The sequence below is a fragment of the Phascolarctos cinereus genome, unplaced genomic scaffold (assembly GCF_003287225.1).
Source record: "Phascolarctos cinereus isolate Bilbo 61053 unplaced genomic scaffold, phaCin_HiC Scaffold_4;HRSCAF=312, whole genome shotgun sequence".
Taxonomy (NCBI): Eukaryota; Metazoa; Chordata; class Mammalia; order Diprotodontia; family Phascolarctidae; genus Phascolarctos; species Phascolarctos cinereus.
Window position 1 is genome coordinate 18,965,347 of NW_027555847.1, and position 20,010 is coordinate 18,985,356.

General features: G+C 45.2%; 1 protein-coding gene across 5 annotated transcripts in view; it reads left to right on the forward strand.

Moving 5' to 3' along the window:
• Positions 1 to 17,078, forward strand: part of BBS9 (Bardet-Biedl syndrome 9) — a 372,846-nt gene extending 355,768 nt beyond the window's left edge. For 2 of the 5 annotated variants that reach the window (XM_078152101.1, XM_078152103.1), the window contains one exon: positions 12,978 to 13,629. In XM_078152101.1, coding sequence (XP_078008227.1) covers positions 12,978 to 13,162 — 185 coding nt within the window. In that variant the 3' untranslated portion in view covers positions 13,163 to 13,629. The other 3 variants (XM_020969068.2, XM_078152100.1, XM_078152102.1) reach the window with 3 other exon arrangements.
• The last annotated feature ends 2,932 nt before the right edge of the window (positions 17,079 to 20,010 follow it).

The window sequence follows — 20,010 nt, forward strand, 5'->3', positions numbered from 1 at the left end:
GGCAAGTGGAGAGAGTCCTGGTTCCAGTTCCGAGGTTCCAGGTCTCTGTGTTTAATTATTTAAGAGATTGTTCCCTGGCTGGTGTCTGCTGTCACCGTCCATTACTCCCTTGGCCGTGATCTCTAACCTTTGGTACTGTTTTTAATCAGAAGTTTCCTGCTGCCACAGGGCTCTCGCCAGGCTGGGCAGCCTTTTAGCACTTAACATCTCCAGTTATCCCTAAGGAGAGACAGCACCTCCATTTAGTCCTGCAGGGGCTTCTCTCCTCTTCTGTCTTGGGGAAGCTAGGTGACGCAGTCACTAGAGCACTGGGGCTGGGGTCAGAAAGACCTGAGTTCAAATGTGGCCTCAGAAACTTAGTAGTTATGTTATCTTGACCAAGGCATTTAACCTGTTTGTCTCAGTTTTCTCACCAGTAAAATGGGGAAACTAAGAGCGTCTGCTTTGCAGGGCTGTTGTGAGGATTAAATGAGATCCTGATTGTAAAGCTCTTAGCAAGGTGCCCGGCACATAGTAGGTGCTGTATAAATTCTATCCATCATCATCATCGTCGTTATCATTATTGGTCTTATTCTATGACAGAGTTCACTGACTCCTTTCTTTGCCTTCCTTCCCCACTGAGATTCTCAGGCTTAGGGAAAGAGACCTCAGGGGACAGCTAATTCAACCCCACTCATTTACAGAAAAGGAAACTGAGGCCCGAGGAAGCTAACTCACTTGCCTGAGGTTGCACAGGTTGTATCAGGTGGGATTCGGGCCCAGGTTTTCTGACTCCAGAGTCGGGGCTTGTTCCACTACAATACACTTAAATACAAGGGCTGTATAAACATGTGGTGAGGGGCGTCAGTGCAAAGAATAACAGGAAACACTGGGAAGTTTTGAGGAAAGTCAAAATAATGGTGAGAGGGATTTTACTCCCACAGAAAAAAAATGTGAAGACATAAATGGTTGAGTTTCGTTGGGAAACAAAACAAGACGGAGGCTTCGACTGGGTCGTCATTCCAGAATATTCACTAAGCTGTTCTGATAGGATGTGGCCGGCCCGTGGCCGCGAGGTGCTGAAGCAGAGCGGGCTTCCCGCACGCCAGGGGGCGACTGATGACTTCCGTGAGACTTTGTCTCCTGTGTGTGGTTTGCCACCCCATCCCATGGAATCCTTCTCAAGTCGACAAGTGCAAGGAAGACCTCACTTCTTCCTCACTCTTTCACTGGGTGTGTGTCTGTCTTCCTGCGGGAAGCTTGCTTGTTATCAGTACATCGGTCACCAGCTGGAAAGGGAAATTGGAAGCAGGGATCTTTGGGAACATAGCTTTTTGACGTCGGTGGCTGCTCTCTCTCCTTCTGAGATCTCAGGTGTTTGGCCAGCCCCACATTGCCAAGCTTTCATTCCCAGAGCTGGCAGAAGAGGCGGACACATCTTTCATTAGAATACTGTCTGCTGAGAAGCCCTCTGGCCCTCATCGGGTAGACAGTGGGAGATTTTTAAATTGACAAAGGATGCTTGCTGCAAGATGTACTCCGAAATGCATTGTTTCTGTTCATTGACTTCCGCTTTGAGAAGACCCCCAGAGCTCCAACCACTGACCATTGTGACTTCTCATGAGAAAGCAAATCTACCCCGTTTTTAGCCTCTTATCTTAATTTTCCATCTGTTTGTGTTCTGTTATCTTGTAGGCTTGCATTTCTCAGTAGTGGTGGAAATACTGGTAAATAGAAAGCCACGGCTAGCATTATCTCTACTGAACATTGGTGAGCGACCACTTGAAAAATCGACGTCCCTCTGAGGGGAGGTGAGCTCAGAACTACAGCCTGCAGCATTCTTAAATGAGTGTCTTTTACAGGTAGACGCTAGATTTCGGAGAACGATACAGAGCTGATAGTCTTGGACTTCCAGCTTGGGAAAGTCAGTCCAATGTTTCTGTACTGTGCCTCTGCTCCTCCCCCAACTCTACTCTCCTTTTTTAGAAGTGAGGATTCCTTTTTAAGAAGCTGTATTTAATAGCTTTGGGGCCTTGTGGTTCCTAGCTTTGTTTGTGACTTATGGAAGTCTCTCCATTTCCTCTGTTCAGTTAGAGTCTCTGTGATTGCGTTTGTGATCTCTCGTGGTGGCTGCGCCAGGTTTCTGCTGGTCAGCTCCTTGGGTCTGGCCCCACAGACTTACCCCGGTTCCTCTGTATTCTTTTTTCCTTGTCTGGAAAATGACTTTAAATGACATTGTTTCTTGGGCAGCCACTGGAACAGCAAATCTTTCTATCTACAGAACCACTTGGCATGGTGCCCAAGGTTTTATTCTGTTTCTTTATTGTATTAAAAAAAATTAGAAGATGACAAAGAATCCCTGTCCCGGTGTCCTTTTTCTCCTTCTTGAGACCTCTTTGTCCCCAGAGCAACTTGGCCAAGCTTATACTTTGGCAGCCAGCACGCACTCCATATAATTTCTGAAACTTGGTCTGGACCCTGACTTCAGCTTGGGTTGTGGAGCGATCTCAAGTGGAAGGAACATTGCCAACATCTTTTGGGAAACCGTCATCATTGATGCAGTGGTTTTGCTCTAGAGACTCCTGCATCTCTCGTTGTTCACTAGCCAGGCCAAATAAAAGTCTGTGCTTTGGGCTCTAGTTGTTATTATTTTCTTCTTCACCTCTTGATGTTCAGGGGAGTTCAGATTGAAGCCTTCCCAGGGCGAGTTGCTCTTCTGGTACTATTCTCTTAGGTTTGGCGTTCTGGGAAATACTGCTCAAGTGGTTAAAAACCATTTATTTTAGTAATTGAGTAAAACCATTGGACTGAAAGCTCATCATCTGATAATTATCATTATTACTTTATTATTATTATCATTATCATTATTACTGTTAGCTTTTTTTTTCCTGACTCTTTGAGAGCTGGGACCTTAATTTTGTTTTCTTTCTCAATGGTGGGCACATAGTGAATGATGAATGTATACTTGCTGGCTAGACACCTCTAAACGCTTCGTTCTGCTGCTATTCTATTTCTTTTTCTGTGTTTGTACTTTTATAAGCAAGTATTAAAAAGCATTTGAAAATGGCAAAATCTTGGAAAGGAGTTTTTTTTCTCCACCTCTGATTTCTGTATCCCTAGGGCTTAGTGACAGAGTAGAAACTTAAACCCAATGGGAGAGAGTGTTTTTTGTCCTGGTTAAATACTGTTCTTATCATTTTGTTGAAGACTAGAGATCTTCCGTCTCATTGCCAAGGGCCTTAGCTTTTGATCAACAGGCCAGGAAAAGTAAATATTAACTTTCCCTCCTTCCTCATTTCCAGACACTAATTGAAGGCTCCTTTTGTATTCCTGTTTGGGACTTTTAATGGTCTTGTTAACATGTGTGAAAAACAGTGTGTTTGGAGACTCCAGCAAAGTAGTTGGTACCTTTCTCCCCCCTTTAAATACTGTTTATATTCTTTCTGGGTGTGTGTCTTTCCAGATTCTTCAGATTAGGAACCAAATGTGTTACAAAAACAGATGTAACACAAATGAGTGTGGTCCCATTTCCTTCTGGGAGCAGCACTGAGAGAACTCCATAACCTGAAGGTGCCTTCACGCTCTAGCCCGCTTGCCCTGACTGGAGCCTCTCTGCCCCCAGCTTGGCTCTCTCATGACTGGTGGAAGAACTCCGTGTCAGACAAGAATCCAGGCGTCCAGGGTGGGGGTCATCGGGCAACAGCACATTCTTGCTCTTGCCAACAGCTAATGGGGAATTCACTTTATGAAGCCCTGTTTACAGACTGACATCTGGAGAAATTCTTAAACTGGACCCATTCCAGTCTGTCGGATTTATGTGCTGCGCTTACTTTTTGTAAGTAGGACTATTTTTCCCCCTGCTTGGTACAGCTTCCTGTAATTACCAGTAGACAAAGATAGTTGTGCTACCAGTTTCTGCATCCTTTGTAGCAAGTCCAGTGCCAGTTTTAAAGGGTGGCCACGCTAATAGACTGTTTGCAGAAGGGGCCTTAGAGGCCATCAACCCCTCCCCGCAATTTTCAAGATGAGGACACAGACCCAGAGAAGGGAAATTCTGTACCTAGCATCACACAGCTAGTGTGTCTCTGAGGTGGGATTTGAGCCCAGGTCTTCCCGATTCCAAGTCCAATACCTTGTTCACTGCACCACACTGCTTCTCACTGTGTAGAAGATTAAACTATCTTGTAGCAGTCTTCTAAATGGACCTGCTTGCCTGGGATCCTGACACCCTGCCAGACCCAGGGTTTGGCTCTTAAACTAGATAGAATGCAACTCATTTGGGTGCTCTGAAAATGTGCTAGACACACTCACATTCGCACATTTGGTTTCTGCTGAGAGGTATGACATGGAAACAGGTAAAGCCTTGAACATATTTTAGGCTCTGACACTGTGTGTGTGTGTGTGTGTGTGTGTGTGTGTGTGTGTGTGTGTGTGTGTGTTGGGATCAAAGGATACTTAATAAGTAGAGGAATTGACCTCTGGGGTTTTCTACAGTAATGCATATGATCATCTCCAGTGCTATTCTGTGGTTATTCTATGTCATAATTAATATAAGTAGTAACTTAACATAATTACTACATATAATTAGTAATAACTAAGATAATAACTGATATAAGTAACAACTAAGCTAACATGTAATATAAATTACTTACTAATATAAGTAATAAATAGCATAATAACTAATATAGACAATAACTAACATAATGTAGATACTATAAATAACTAACATAAGTAATAATGGACCTGATTAATAACCAATATAAGTAACAACATATTACATAGGTCATGAGTAATAAATAGCTAACATAATAGCTAATATAAGTAATTAATCTATATAATGTAGTAACTAACATAATTAATAACTGATATAGGTACTAACTAGAATGTTACACAGGTAATATAAATAATAGCTAACATGAGCAATAAATGATAATAACGAATATAAATAACAATATAACATGTAACACAAACAATATCTAATATAAGTAATAACAAACAATAACTAATATAAGTAGTAACTAATATAAGAGACATTAGAAATAACTGAAATAAGTAATAACTGGCATAATTAATAACTAATATAAGTAATAACACATTACTTAGATTACATAAGTAATAAATAACTGACATAATAACTATTATAGGTCATATAAGTAATAGCTAATATAAATAATAACTTACATAAGAAATAACTAGCATATATAAGTAATAGCAAATATAAGTAATAACTAACAGAAGTAATAAACAAATACAACATAGATAATGGACATAGTAGCTAATATTGCAGGACAGCGGGGTGTATGGAAACAAGCCTTTGACTTGGAGTTAGAGGGTTTGGGTATGAAGAGCGACCATCAACACTTCCTTGGTTATGGCAGAGAGATGGTTTGGTGGGTGTAGAAGAAAGAGGGCCCTATCTGCAGTCTGTGGACCTGGGTTTGAATCTCATATATTCCACTTTGTCTCCTGTGACCACAGGCAAATCATTCACTCTTCTTGCCTCAGTTTCATCATCTGCACAATGGGGACAATATTCTGAGTCATGGGTCTCCCAAGATCTTAGACTTGGAACTGGACACGATCCAAGGACCAAGTGCCTTTGGTAGATTGGAGGTTCAGACCTAGATTTACTGACTCTGAATCCAGAATTTTGCCAGTGTACTGGGCTACCTCTTGTGTAGGGAAAATGGTTCTGGCCTTTGAATGTGAGTAGTTGTGTTTTGGAGAGATTGCTGCAGTTCACCACCCCTTTCCTCATGTGGCTGCCACAGGGAGGTCTGGCACAACCCAAGGGAAAGGGGGAATGGGGAGCAGGGGGACAGAGAAACCACAGAGAGGATTTGTGCTAGCTAGCATTCTTTGAAGGAATACTATAAGCCAGCTCATTTCTCTTGGAACTCGAGGGATGAGTGCATGTACACATAGAGGCCCGAGCTGCTCTCTGGTACAGTGGACAGTTCGTTGGGGGAGGGAGGGGCGATGCGTCGGTAGCTGAGGTGCTGGCTCTGGTTAATTGGAGGTGGCTAAAGGTGTCCCTACTCTGAGCCCTGGTGAAAGACAGAAGACACCGTTCTTGATGGGCTTGTTTAAGTTCAAGGCGCCTGCCACTAAACTGGACTGCCACAATTCAGTCTCTCCATTTCCATGATTGTAATTTTGTCAGAATTTGGAAGGAAAATGGTACTTCATTTCTTCCCCCACCCCCCCACCCCCGATTCCCTAATGTTAGGACTAAAATGTTTATTCCCTTTGACCCAGAACTACTAGCATGTTCCCCAGGGAGATCAATGGCACAAAAATGGTCCTACAGACACCAAAATATTTATAGTAACACTTTTTTTTTTGGTAGTAGCAAAGCACTGGACACAAAGTAAATGCCCGTGGACTGGATGTGGTACATGCATGTAATGTCATATTATTGTGCTATAAGAAATGGTGAATAGGGTGGATAAATAGAAGTGTGGGAAGACTTACATGAACTGATGCAAAATGAAGTGAGCAAAGCCAGGAAGACAGTATACCTCATGCATTTATTAAGCACCTACTATGTGCCGGGCACTGTGCTAAGTACTAGGGATACAAAAAGAGGCGAAAGACAGTCCCTGCTTTCAAGGAGCTTACACTCTAACAGGTAAGAAAACTTTCAAATAAATATGTGCAGAGCGAGCTCTATACAGGATAAATAGGAAATAATAAGGCACTGGGATTAAGAGGGGTTGGGGAAGGCTTCCCCTAGAACGTAGGATTTTAGGTGGAAGGCAGGGAGGTCATTAGTTGGAGTGGAGGAAGGAGAGCCTTCCAGGCATGGGGGACAGCTAGAGAAAAAGCCCAGACTCAGGAGGTGGAGGGTCTTGTTCATGGAACAGACAGAAGGCCAGTGTCACTAGATTGCGAAGAAGACTGGAAAAGTGGGAGGGGCCTGGGTCATGAAAATGCCCAACAGAGCCTCTGTGTTTGATCCTGGAGGTAATAGGGAGCCACTGGAGGTTATTGAGTGGGAGGGGGCGTGTGATACGAGCATACCTGTGCTTTTGGAAAATCCCTGTGAGTGAAGGTTGGATTGTGGGGAGAGACTTGAGTAGGCAGCCCCCGTGGGAGCTATTGCAGTAACCCAGGTGTGAGGTGATGAGCACCTGTGGGGGGGGGGCGGGATAATAGCATCAGAGGAGAGAAAGGGGCTTGTGCCAGAGATGTTAATGAAGATAAAATATTAGCTAGAGTCCAAGATGTCTCTCAGGGAGGGAGCCTGGGGGCCTGGGAGGATGGTGTTTTCCTCTCCAGTAATAGGGAAGGTAGGAAGTGGGGAAGGTTTAGGGGGAAAGATAACGAGTTCTGTTTTGGACCTGCCGAGTTTAAGGTGTCTAGTGGGCACCCATAGAGCTTGAGATGTCTGAAAGGCAGTTATAATGCACAAGAATTACAACAATGTAATTAGAAAGAGCAGCCAGCACAACACTGAATACGTAATTATTGAGCTCATTCTTGGCTCCACTGTAGCTTGTGAAGAGGCCCCATCTTCCCACTTCCTGGAAGAAGAGCTAGGTTGTGGATGGGGAACACCATGTGCAATGTCAGACTTCTTTCTTTTTTCTTTATTATATGGAGTAGCTTATAATGGTGAGGTATACGGAAGGGATACATGGGGAAATGTAAGTGTTGTAAAAACAAAAATATTTCTAAAAACTTACTTGTTTTAAAAAAAAAAAAAGAAATGCCCTAAGGAGTGTTGAAGTCATTCAAGAATTACTGTTCCTCAGAAAACTCCTTCTTACAACTGGTAATAAAAATAAAAAGACTTCCCTTTGCCTGTGGAGTAAAGCCCTTGATGATGGCCCTCCACAGTCCGGCTCCAGACTGCTTGTCCGGCCTCATCTTATATTGTCCCCCTTTATGTGTTCTGTGTTCCAGAAACCAACCGATTGGGCCACTCTCCATCCCCTCTTCTCATGCTGCCCTCCCTGGTGGCTCTGCCTCCCCTCACGGGAACAGGAATGGACTCCTCTTCCTTCACTCTCCTCCTCCATTGGCCGAAATCCTTCCTTTCCTTCAAGGCTCACCTTCGTGAAGCCTTCTAGGTTTCTCCAGGCGAGAGAAATATTCTTTCTCAGTTTCCTATTTCTTTGCCATTTATTTTTACTGTCCCTTTCATCATGATTATTCATGTGCTTTTCCTCCCCACTCCCACCCTCATCATGTTGTAAACATCTTGAGACCAAGACAGTTCCCAGCACATAGTAGGAACTTTATGTTAAACTTAATGTTTAGTTTATTGAATTGAATTCACAGACTCTAGCCTGTCTCCTCTTTCTTTCCCGGAGAGTATTTCTTCTCTTCTCTTTTGTCTAGATTTTAAAAGCCCCCATTGAAGGAGGCTACATTCCATTTTTTTTTCCCCTGATGCCCATCATAATCAGCACATTAAATCATTTTTCTGAGCAGCTATATTTTCTCGTCATACTGTCTAGGAGAGGAATCAATCGGCCCTTAATGTCTCACACGAACTACTGAGGAAATCCCTTTTCGATAAACAGGCACCTAATGTGTTAGAATCTCGCCTCTGTTGGGCTTATTTGTCAAGAGAGATGGCTGATGACTTCAATTATGGCCCAGGCTCACTTATTTCCTCAATATAGTGTCTGTTTGTGGTGTTTTCACTGTAGTAACAAGACTTGTACCTGAAGTTTTGGCAGCATTCAGCGGAAATCCTCTCTGCCCCGTAGACATTTAACAGTGTGCCTCTATAATTATCCTTTGTAGACACACACTGAAGATGGAAACAGGCAGGGACCAGGGCCGAATGGCCCAGTTAGAATAACGTCCCCAGGACTGAGGCTCTTTGTGGGCTGAGAAGGCAAAGGACTGCACCAGGAGTAAGAACGGCTGCTCAGAAGTGATGTTGGCACAGACGTGGAAAAGCCCACGAACTAAAGGAAAACTGCGTTCACATTCTATAGGAGTGAAGCAGGAAGCAGTGGGGCTGCCTGGAGCACGTGGCAGACGGCCAGTGTCCGAACTGGAAAGTGCAGGGAGACAGGCGTGGAAGAAACCAAGGCCAACGTCTAGCCTGGGACAGGTGGACTCATTCTCACAAGGGCTTGTTTGGTTTTTCAAAAAAATAATTAATTTTTATTTTTCACCATTCGTTTCCATAAGATTTTGAGTTTTAAGTTTTTCCCCGTCTCACTTTCCCCCCTCCCCAAGACAGTGTGGAATATGATATGGACTGTACTTATACATTCATATTAAGCACATTTTCCTGTTAGTCATGATGTAAAGAACAAATAGAATTAATGGGAGGGCCTTGTTTGAATACAGGTCCACTGCCAAGTTCAACTTTCCAAAGACGCAACTCAAGGCTTCTTTCCCAGTCCACTTAAGGACAACCAGTCTATGTCTTAAAGTGCCCAGTCCATCCCGTGAGTTCTGTGCATTGCCCTGTGAAGCTGCCTCTTCCACCCGAGTCTCTGTGTCTGTCTTTGAAGACAGTGCTTTGTCCTTACCAGTGGAAGGCAATAATACCCTCCGTTGGAACCATTGTCCTAGGGTTGTGCCATACTGACCAGCAGAGCAGCAGTCAGGTTATCAGTGCCAGCCTCTGTGGCCCACGAGGTCTAGCTGGCCCCAAGCTTCACACCATTCCTTACCCAATCTTACTTTCCATCCAGGCCATAGCCTGGCCCTCCAGCCTGATGCTGTTCCCTCCAGAGCACAGGACCTTCTGAGGTCATATCCAGGGTGACTTAATGCAGTCAGCTTGATGGGGCAACCACAGACAGGGCATATCCTAACAAATATCACGCTATTTAATGAAATCAGTGCCCAAGACCGTATACTTCGTAGCAGGTCCCCTCCTGTGTGGACAGCTTCTCCTCCATCTTGCCACTGCTATGTGCCACACCCCTCCCCATCTTTCAGTCTCTTGTTCTGGGAGCAGGAAGCTGATCAGTACTATCAGTGCTTCTACAAAGAGTGGGCCGGCTGACTTCCTGAGGCTCCATTCAGCATGAGGTCATAGGGTTAGAGGCTGAGAGCTGGAGGGAACCTGAGAGGTCGTCCGTCCAACTCCCTCATTTCACAGATGAGGAAGCTGAGACCTAGAAGGGTCCAGTAGCGTGGCCATTGTCACACAGACAGTCAGATGAGAGAATGGCGCTCAGATGTTCCTGACTCCAAAGTCCAGATCTCTCTGCCACACTTTTCCCCAAACTTCTGCTGTCCTGTTCCCGTGACTTCCCCAATCGGAATGCCATCCCCTGGCCACTGCTTCTCTTTATCGGTTGTTTCTGTCAGAGCGTAAACTCCTTGACAGCAGGGACTGACTCGCCCCACTGGATCCCTGGCCCTTAGCATGGGGCCTGCCATATCGGAAGTGCTTAATGAATGCTATTCGTGGATACAGAGAAAAAAGTAATAGTAACTAACATTTATAAACACTGTGCTGAGTTCCTTGTGAGTATTATCTTATTTGATCCTTACAGCAACCCTGTGGGATAGGGGCTATTATTATCCCATTTTACAGGTAAAGAAACTGAGGCAAACAGGGTTAAGTGACTTGCCCAGGGTCACACAGCCAGAAGTGCCTGAGGCTGGATTTAAACTCAGGTCTTCCTGACTCCAGGCCAAAAAAAAAGAGATTTGGGTTCCACGTTGGAACGGATTTCCCAATATTTAGAGCTGCCCCCAAATGAGGTGGGCTGCCTCTATAGGGTTAGTGGGGTCCTCTTCCCCGAAGTCTTTAAGCAGAGGCTTTGCTGTGTTGCAGTTGCCATTCTTGTCCATGTTCATACTGGCCTAGATGGCCACGGAGGTGCCCTTCCACCAGAAAGCGTGTAATTCTGTAGGGCAGGAACGCATTGCTGCTTCGTTGCTGGATTCTGCTACCCTTTGGCCTCTTTTGCATCCTCGGTGCTCAGCACGGAGCCTGGCACACAGTAGGTGCTTAGTTGATTGAGCATCGCACGCCAGTTTCATGCAGATATTGTTGAGGTCAGGTGGCCTGCGGAGCTTCCTTTCCCATTTCAATATTTTGTACATTTTCTCCAGTTTCATGTAGCCAACTTACCTGTTGGTTTCTTGTTACATGAAGAGATTTTATGGCACATTGTTAGAACTTAAGAATCATTCTTTAGAAGTTTTATTGGGGAAAGAAATAGCATGATGTTTGGATTAATATTATGAAACACTGCTTGAGAGGGGGCCAGGAGAGTTGTGGATTTGGAAAGTACTGAGTATTTGACCTCTAACTCAGTAGAGGCCCATTGGCTTGGATGCGTCATTGAAAACACTATTGGTGTTTATCTGCAGCTGTGCGTGCTCAAGACCTCATCTAGGACAAGCACCTTCCCTATTCTCTGGTGATAGCCTGGGATCAACATTTTCAGTGAAGAAAATGGAAGTCAGGATAAAGGGACCAGATGAAAAGCACTTTTACCTGTTTTTCATTCATCATATATCTCCTTAAAATTCATTGGGGTTTTGGGGTATTGATGCTAATTATTTGGCCATAGAGCTCCTGGGAAAATATTCATCTTGTCTGTGGTGCCGGTGGTGAAACTGACAGTGTAATAATTGCAGTAGGATTCCAAGATCTTTCTTTCATCAGTAACTGGTTCAGCATGCCCACTTCAAAGACTGACATCTCTGTTCATTTTTGCCAAGCAGACTTCAGTGTAGATCAGTTATGCTCATTTTAGGGCCAGGGCAGTTTTTTCTTTAATTGATCCAATTTGTTCTTAGGCACTTAATCGCTTCTTGTTCAATACTCTCCCACCCCTTGGTACTTTCCTCCTAACAGTGTTATGGTTTTTTTTTTTACAGCTAAACAAAACCAGTTACCATAGTGATTGCAATAGACAATGCTGGTAGTTTACCATTTCCTAACAGAATAAGGAAGTTGTGCTGATCTCAGTCTCTTGCAACCAACACTGGCCCTTGTCTTTGGCCAGCGGTGTTGTCTTTGTTTAAATGGCTGCAGCCCCTGGTTCTTTGGTCCTGTTTTCCTGCCCTGGGCCAGTGTGTACAAGTCTTCCCGTCCATTTTCACATGCCTCACGTTCATTGTTCCTCTCGGTGTAGGAATATTCCATTACAATCTGGTGCCACAGATCGTCCACTTATTCCCCAAATGATGGGGCCCAGACATTTTCACCAGCTCGTTTTACAAGGAAATAGCAAGAGCTGAGAAAAGGAAGGCCAGCTTCCTTCTAGTGAATGTGATCCTTCTACTTCACTGTATTGTCATCAAAACTTAAAACTCTCAAGAAGAATGCATCTAATTATTCAAGCATTAAGAAAGGATAAATTATCCTTTAGAATCTCCTTTGATTTTCTAAGCAACAAGAAAGAAAGAAAAATTGGTCAATAATCTTTCTATTGTATCAGAATATGCATCCAGCAAATTAGGACATTCTGATTGAAGGGAGACGATCCTTCAAAAGAACAAGGCGTGGCCTGATAGACTTTTTTCTGAAATGAAGCTGGAAGATCGTGTCTTATACAGAGCCAGCCTCAGCATCAAGAAGCCCTGGTCCCAAGTACAGTGCCCTCTCTGACCTCCATCTGACTGTGTGAGTCATTTCAGTAGCTCTGGCAACTGTCGGAGACTATAAGAGACCAGAGCGGAACCCGATCTCAGTTGCTGAAGGGCGCTTCCTCACTTGGAGTTCCTTAACTCCATTTAAAAAATAATAATAATTTGTAAAAGTCTTTAACAGAAATAAGAAATTAGTTTTTTAAGACACTGAGGAGAAACTCCAGTTGAGTAGAGTCAATACAACCAGGAAGGAGGTGTCAGCTGTGTTCTCCCTGGGCCCATCCAGCAGAACCAGGAGCATTGAGGGGAGCTACAAAGAGCTCCGTTTGGGCTTGGATTCTGGAAAATCTTCCCACGACTGAGAGGGATGCGCTGTCATGAATGCCTCCGTCTTGGAAATCTTCCAGCAGGAGCTCGGAGACCTCTGGGTTGGACATGGGGTCATTGGAGTTCCTTTTCAAATCCAGGTCACACAAGGTGGTCGCTGAGGTCCCCGCTTCCTCCAGAATCCTGCTTCACGTCTGCCAGATGTAGGAGATGGTGGCAAACTGATCCAGTCAGGTCACAGAGGAAATTCAAAAGTTCTCTCAAGGTGTGGGCTTTTATTTATTTTTTTACACATAACCCCCCAGGACCTTTATGGGGGGGTTAGAGAAGCACTCTTGCACCCCATTTTCTTGGACTTAGCTCTGACTTGAAATCTTTCACTTTGTGGCGCCCTGGCTTGCTGTTCTGTCCCTAGGGCACATGCTGGACAAAGTTGTGGAGTTTGGACAAAATCTCATGATGGGAAGAGGCTGCCGCGGACCCTTCTGGGACCCCAACAGATGCTGCTGCTGCTGCTACACTGTTCCCGTTTGGGGTTCCCGTAATCTACATGGAGAGAATCCATACTGGGGCCCCACGTGATGGGAACCATGGTCTGTGTGATCAGTTAGGATACAGAGGCAGCGCCATTTTGTCTTGAGCATCGCATGGTGGGCAGGGAAGGAGAGAGAGCTGGGTCCTTGTTTGTTGCTTTTATTTGGTGCCATTTGGCCACGTCGCTTCTCACCTGTGTTGTTATCTGGCGGTGGGAAGGCAGACTCTGTTCTGGGCCCCCCTTCAGGCTCTGTTCTTCTTCTTCATCCAGGTGGTTGTGCTACCATCCCAGAGCTAGACCCAGAGGAGAGAACAGCCGAGCAGGACTCGAGCAGTGTGTTTCCCGACCAGAGGCACCTGGCCACCCAGACCCTCAAGCCAGGTAAGAGGAGGAAACCCTTTGCCAGCCGCAGCCCTGCTCCCCATCTCCCAGCAGACCTGAGGCTGATCCTTTCTCCCAGTATTGGAAAAGACTTTGCCATCCAGGAGGACCTCAACTTCCCATCGTCTCTCCTCTCCACTTAGATCAAAGGTCCTTTCTCCTTTTTTGTACCATGACCCCTTGGGCAGCCAGTCTGGTGAAGCCCACAGACAGACCCTTTCTCAGTATGATGGTTTTGAATGCCTGAAGTAAAATACAAGGCTTACAAAGGAGACCAATTATATTGAAATAACAGAAATCAAAATGTAAATTTAATAAGAATATTCGTAGACACCAAGTCAAGAGCTACCGATGTAGACCCAGGTCATTGAATCTTAGGATTCTTGCCTCTGCAGCTGAGATTGACCAGGCTGTTTAATTTTTAATTATTTAGTGCCCCTTCCCCTCCTTTCTTTTCCAGAATTTTCTCCCCCTGTCACATTTCTGGAATAATCAGAATGGAACCATCCAGGTGGACAGGAGCTAAGCCTCCTCAGTTAGCGAGATGGAGACCTCATGCCACATGCAGAAGCAGCCTAGGGATGGTCTCAGGCTTGGAGCCTGCTCACCTCTGCGAGGGGGTCTTTGGGTGGAGGCAGGAAGGAAGACATCAACTCTAGGGACGTTGATCCACTGGAACTCGGACTCCACTTCTCTTTGGAGAAAGCAGCGTTCTCACCTCCTTGTGCCTGCTTTGCGGGGATGGAACCTGATGGCCACATTGGAGACAGTTGGTTCACTACTGAATCCTACAGCCTGAAGGCTCCTATCCAGAAAAGGCACCACTGTTCAATAAAGCTACAGTAGCATGGATTTCATTTGCCGTCTGAGGCTTATGTTAGCTGATGTTTGTCCAACTTCCCCTGTCAAAGGGAAAGAATGCTGAGACCTCTCTGAGCCATCATAAGTTGTTAAAACAATTCTTTAAAAACACACAAACACAACCTTAGTGGTCTTCGTGGTTTAGTGCGAGCGCCTCTCCTTGAAAGAGGCAAATTCTGTGCTAACCTGAAAAACGAACTTTCTGTGTTTTCAAGGTATGAGAAATCAGCCTGCCGCCATTCTCTTTTTCCAGGGCCCCATTTTGTAATAGGGGCTCACAGTTCATAATTAAACTTTAATGGATTTGGGAACCAGAGAAGTTTTCCTGCCAGCTCTTTGGGGTTGAAGTGACATGTTCAAAGCCATTTTACTCCTAAGTAGACATGTTTACACTCGTCTCGACCCCTCCAGAGACCCCACACTGTGGGGAGGGGAGTATGTAAAAAGGTCCAGTAAAAAGTTCATTGCTGATCTCTTTTTTAAGGAATTGAAAACCAGCACCGACTATATTAACTATTTTTTATTTCTATTATGCTTCTTTCAAGGAAGCAAAAGTTATTTAAAAAAACAAATTTACAGTTAAACATTACTTAGGCCCGAAGTAGGACGATTCCCGCCATCAGCTTTAATCACATCCAGCCAGTGGCGCATGTACCCAAAGGTGATAGCCCCTTTGCCTAGCTTGGGAAGTTTATCGTGGCAATGCCCCGCAGAGCCACCGGAGGGGGGAGGGGATGGGATGTCAGGACGTCGGGACATCACAAAACCTGCCTGTCCTGTGCGGATGAGCCTCCATCTCTTCTCATCTCCTCCTTTTTCTCAGGTGTATCTCTATGCAAACCTGTCTGCCTGCTCTCCCCCGTGAATCTTTCTTGTGACTCTCCTCTGTTTTCTTTTCTGGTGTGTGAGTGTGTGTATATGTGTGTGAGTGTGTGGTGTGTGTGAGTGTGTGTGTGTGTGGTGTGTATATATATGTGTGTGGTGTGTGTGTGTGTTAGTGTGTGTGGTGTGTGTGAGTATGCGTGTGTGCGTGTGTGTGTGGTGTGTATGTGTGTGTATGTGTATGTGTGAGTGTGTGTGTGTCCCTTCTTGACATGATGCTTCTCCCTCTATATGGTTCTATCATGCATCCCTTCTTCTTTCTTTCCCCTACCCCCTTCTACTCTGGGCCCTCACACTCACCTGCCTGCATGTTCCAGTAGCCCCCCACTCCCGTCCACTCCTCCTCCTCCTACCAGATTCATTTTCTTTATAGCCCTCTCTCTATCCATTCATGTTTTCCTTCTCCAAACATGTGGATGGATTGGTAAGCTCCCAAATAGAATTTGGACACCTCAGCACGGCATTCAGGACCTTCTACCATGTAGTACCACCCTAGCTTTCATGTATGTTTCCTTAACCTGAAGGTATGTGTAATGAATGTTCCTGCCCCCCACCCATCTTTGGGGCAAAGCAAATGGTAGTATCCAAGCATCACGCGCTTTCATCCTTCCTTACCCGCTATCCTCTCCTTCCAGGTCTGTCTTTGATTCATTCTTTGGTCCACTAAGACCCTCTTTTCCAGCCTGGAGCTGTGGCTTTGACCTCCCTGACTATTGAGTGCCTGGCTTTGAACCTTCCCTGCTCTCCTTTTGGCCTTGCATATTGAATCCTTATCGGCCGATCAAACCAACCATCACAGATGTTTTCCTAAGTGCCCACTAAGGCCAGGCCCTGCTAAAGTAAATACAAGTAAAGAAAGAAAGAAAGAAATGTCTCCCCCAAGGAGCTCCTCTGTCGGACGAGTCTGTTGACACAACATTCAGATGAGTCAGGGAGCTGTCAACGTCCACTCTGGTTCCGGGCCCCGTCAGGGTCCAGACCAACGGCACGGCCATTGCATACCACATCTCGGTTTGGGTCCAGCCAGACAGAACTACCTGTCACCCCTATGTTTTCCCATCTCTCTTCCTTGGCTTATGCTGCTCTCTAGACCTGGGATGTCCTCTGCCCTTCATCTGCTCACTGCCCGCCCCTGCCCGAGTGCTGGTAATGGTCCCCTTGTCCATTTCTTACCCAGCACCTTTGCACTTCTCATGTCTTCGTCATGCGTTATTTTTCTTATTATAGTCATTTGTGTATTTGTCATGCCTCTTACTAGAACATAAACTCCGGGAGGACAAAGACCAAGGCGTATTGTGTCTTTGTATCTCCCTTCAGTGGAAGAAGCAGAGTAGATTCTTCATAAATATTTGTTGAATGAACGAATGAATGACTATTCTCTGCTCGTGGGCTGTGCGACTGTCTAGTCTTAACCCTTCCTTCCCTTTCATCTCTTTTCCCACGCTATGATATAGAACTGAAAAATAGGGGCTTATTATTTGTTAAATGTATTTTTAAGTTCACTGTTCTTAATTTTCAAAGTGCATGAATGGAATATTTTGTACTTATTTTTATCTCAAAATAAAAATAATGTGCATCAAAATCAGCAGATTCAGTTTCTTGTTACGTGCAGCAGAGAGGCCGAGGACCTGGCTTGGAATCTCAGCTCCACCATGGGTGACCTGTGGGACCTTGGACAAGGCTTGTCACTTTCCTGGGCCTCAGTTTCCTCACCCGGACCAGATAGTCTCAAAGGTTGAAATCTGTGATCCAGTGTGACCATTGTCTTTTCCTATGAGTCAATGACCTTCAGCGTAATAAAGTCTTATCACCCCAGGGAGATGGTGTTTGAGACAATCCTCTCTCAAATACCATTTCCCCTGAGTTCCTTGCATCACTTGGATTATAAAGCCAGGTCTTCTGATGGTGAGGAGTTTGCCTGTCAGAAGTTTGGTTTGGAGATCATTCTAATTAACTGAAAGATGTTAAAGGCCTAACGAGATGACCACAAGATTCTCAGCTAATATTTGAATCACTTTAGAGTCAGTATTTCCATTTACTGGCAGTATGTATCTGATCCCTTTTCATTTTTCACCACTTGGCCTCTCAGAAGGAAATGTTAATGCACATTTTTGAACGATGTCAGATGTGGCATTTCAGTGTTCTAAAATAATTGGATTGACTGGACAGAATTGCTTTTCTAAGTGGCCAGATGCCAAAGGGCATCCTAGATGCGGACCATCTAGCTTTCACCTGTCACTGATGGTGCCCTGGTGCAACATTTACCAAGCTCTCTGCCAGGCAGAGGGGAAGGAGGGATCAAGAATCAGATTATAACTCAGCCCACTTTTCATCAAAACTCACCTACGTGACGGTGTTCCTCCCCGTGTGACTTTGGCTCTGTTTAGAAGCTCTGGAGGGCAGGACCCTATTTTTGGATTGTCATGTCTCTGATGGGAAGGGGGCTTTCTGAGGTCACCCGACCCAAGGCATACTGAGACGAGAGCCCAAGCACCAATGATGTCCCCAGCAAGTGACCATTCAGCCTCCTCTTGGAGGCATTCATTCATAAGGAAGCCAGCCATGCAGGATGACCAGCTTCCTTTCTAGACAAGTCATTGTCAGGGATTTTTTCCCATCGAACCAAAAGCTGTACCTGTGACTTCTACCTACTGCTGCTAAGCATGCTCGTGGGGTCCAGATATGCAGCCTAATCAGCACAGCAACCCTGTAGGTACCTGAACTTATCCTTTTCTCCATGTGCCATCTTTCCTCCAGCCTATCCATTCCCATTTCCCTAAGACAATGCAAACATGGGATGGTTCCGAATTCTTTCAACATCCTTGTCACCTTCCTTCTGGGAGGCTCCAGTTTATCACCCTCTTCTTAAAATGAGGTGCCCAGAACTGAAGACAATGTCCTCCTATTAGGCACCAAGCTCCCGATAATAGAAACCAAGGTGATATTCTTTCACAAAGGTGATGGGGAGGCATCACTGAACGATAAAAAGGACCATCACTGAACAGAGACTGTTCCCCTGAGTCTAAAAAGGCTGTCCTTCTCTCATGCTCATTCCCCATGGACAAGCCTATGGTCTCACCAGGAGAGGTGAACGAACACCACCACACACTGCTTATGTGTTCTGATGAACTTATTTAGAGTATGTGACAGCTGACCAGACCCCAAGAGGTACTAAAGGTATGGGAACATTACTGTCTGAGGTGCCTTTGCCCATGCCAGTTCTGTCTTCTCTGAGAAGAACATTCTGTCCTGACCTATGAATGCCGGCGCCTTAGGCCAGCAGCCACGGCCGGTGACTACCACGTGTCCGTAGGGCAACAAACGACGTGGGGGCCGTGGTGTATTTCTTTTGTCTCGTGTGCCCTTCTGTGGGACTGGCTCTGATGCTTAATTCTTCATCTCTGCTTCAGAGCTCCTAGCATTTTGATTGGCGGGGCGCTGGTGCCTCCTGCTTCATCTCTAAGCCTGTTTCTTGAGATGGTGGAATGGTGGAGACTAACGGTCTCTCAAGTTTATCAAGTGTATCCTAGAGATAGGAGCCCACTGACATTCCCTTGCAGGTGGTGTGTCTTGGAGTCGGGGGCCTGCAAAGTGAGGCACCTTAGCTGCTCAGGAGTGCCACAGTCAAGCAAAAAAATTGGCAAAATATAGCCATGCCCATATGCATGTATGTGGAATAATGATAATAGTAATAAGCATCTGACCAGCACAAAGTGTCAAAGAATTCTGTGCATGCTAAGACAAACATCTCTATTTTTGCCGTCCTATATGTGGATAATTGCTCTTGCACTTTCATTATAATTTATGCATATGTGATGGGGGAGACAAATCGAGTGACAACCTTTGAGGGAAGAAGACCTCAGTGCGAGCCCCACCCTCCCACATCCTAGCCATACAACCAAAACATACAATCCTGCCTCTCAGGGCTCAAGCCTTCCTGTGAGACTCAATCAAGACAAGTCACCAGTCTGCACTGGGGGAGGGCGTTTCAATATGGAGAGGTCCCTATATGAATGAAATCACAGGTTCAGACCCTGTATCCATGATTTTATATACCCCCACACACATATACATAAGGATGGAAAGTGTGATTTCCTGACTGCCTCATCGAATATAGGTCAGCGCCTTCTGTGCAACAAAATGTATAGAGAGTTATACTTGGAGGGTAGGTGACTTGCCCAGGGTCACAGTCCACATGTATCAGAGACAGGACTTGAACCCAGGTCTTCCTGACTCCACAGACAGCTCTCTATTAACTGTGCCAGACTGCCTGTACACATATTTGTGTGTCTATAAACATATGTCCATATATGTGAACGTGCTACAGGTATTTATACATATACATGCATACACATATAGACATGCATGTGTGACTACATGGTGTTCCAAAAGTTTTAGTCTTTTTGTCCCTAGTTTTTGGGACACCTTGTGTGTGTGTGTGTGTGTGTGTGCGCGCACACGTGCGCACGCGCATGTGTGTGTATATATATTTATGTGTGTGTATGTGTATATAT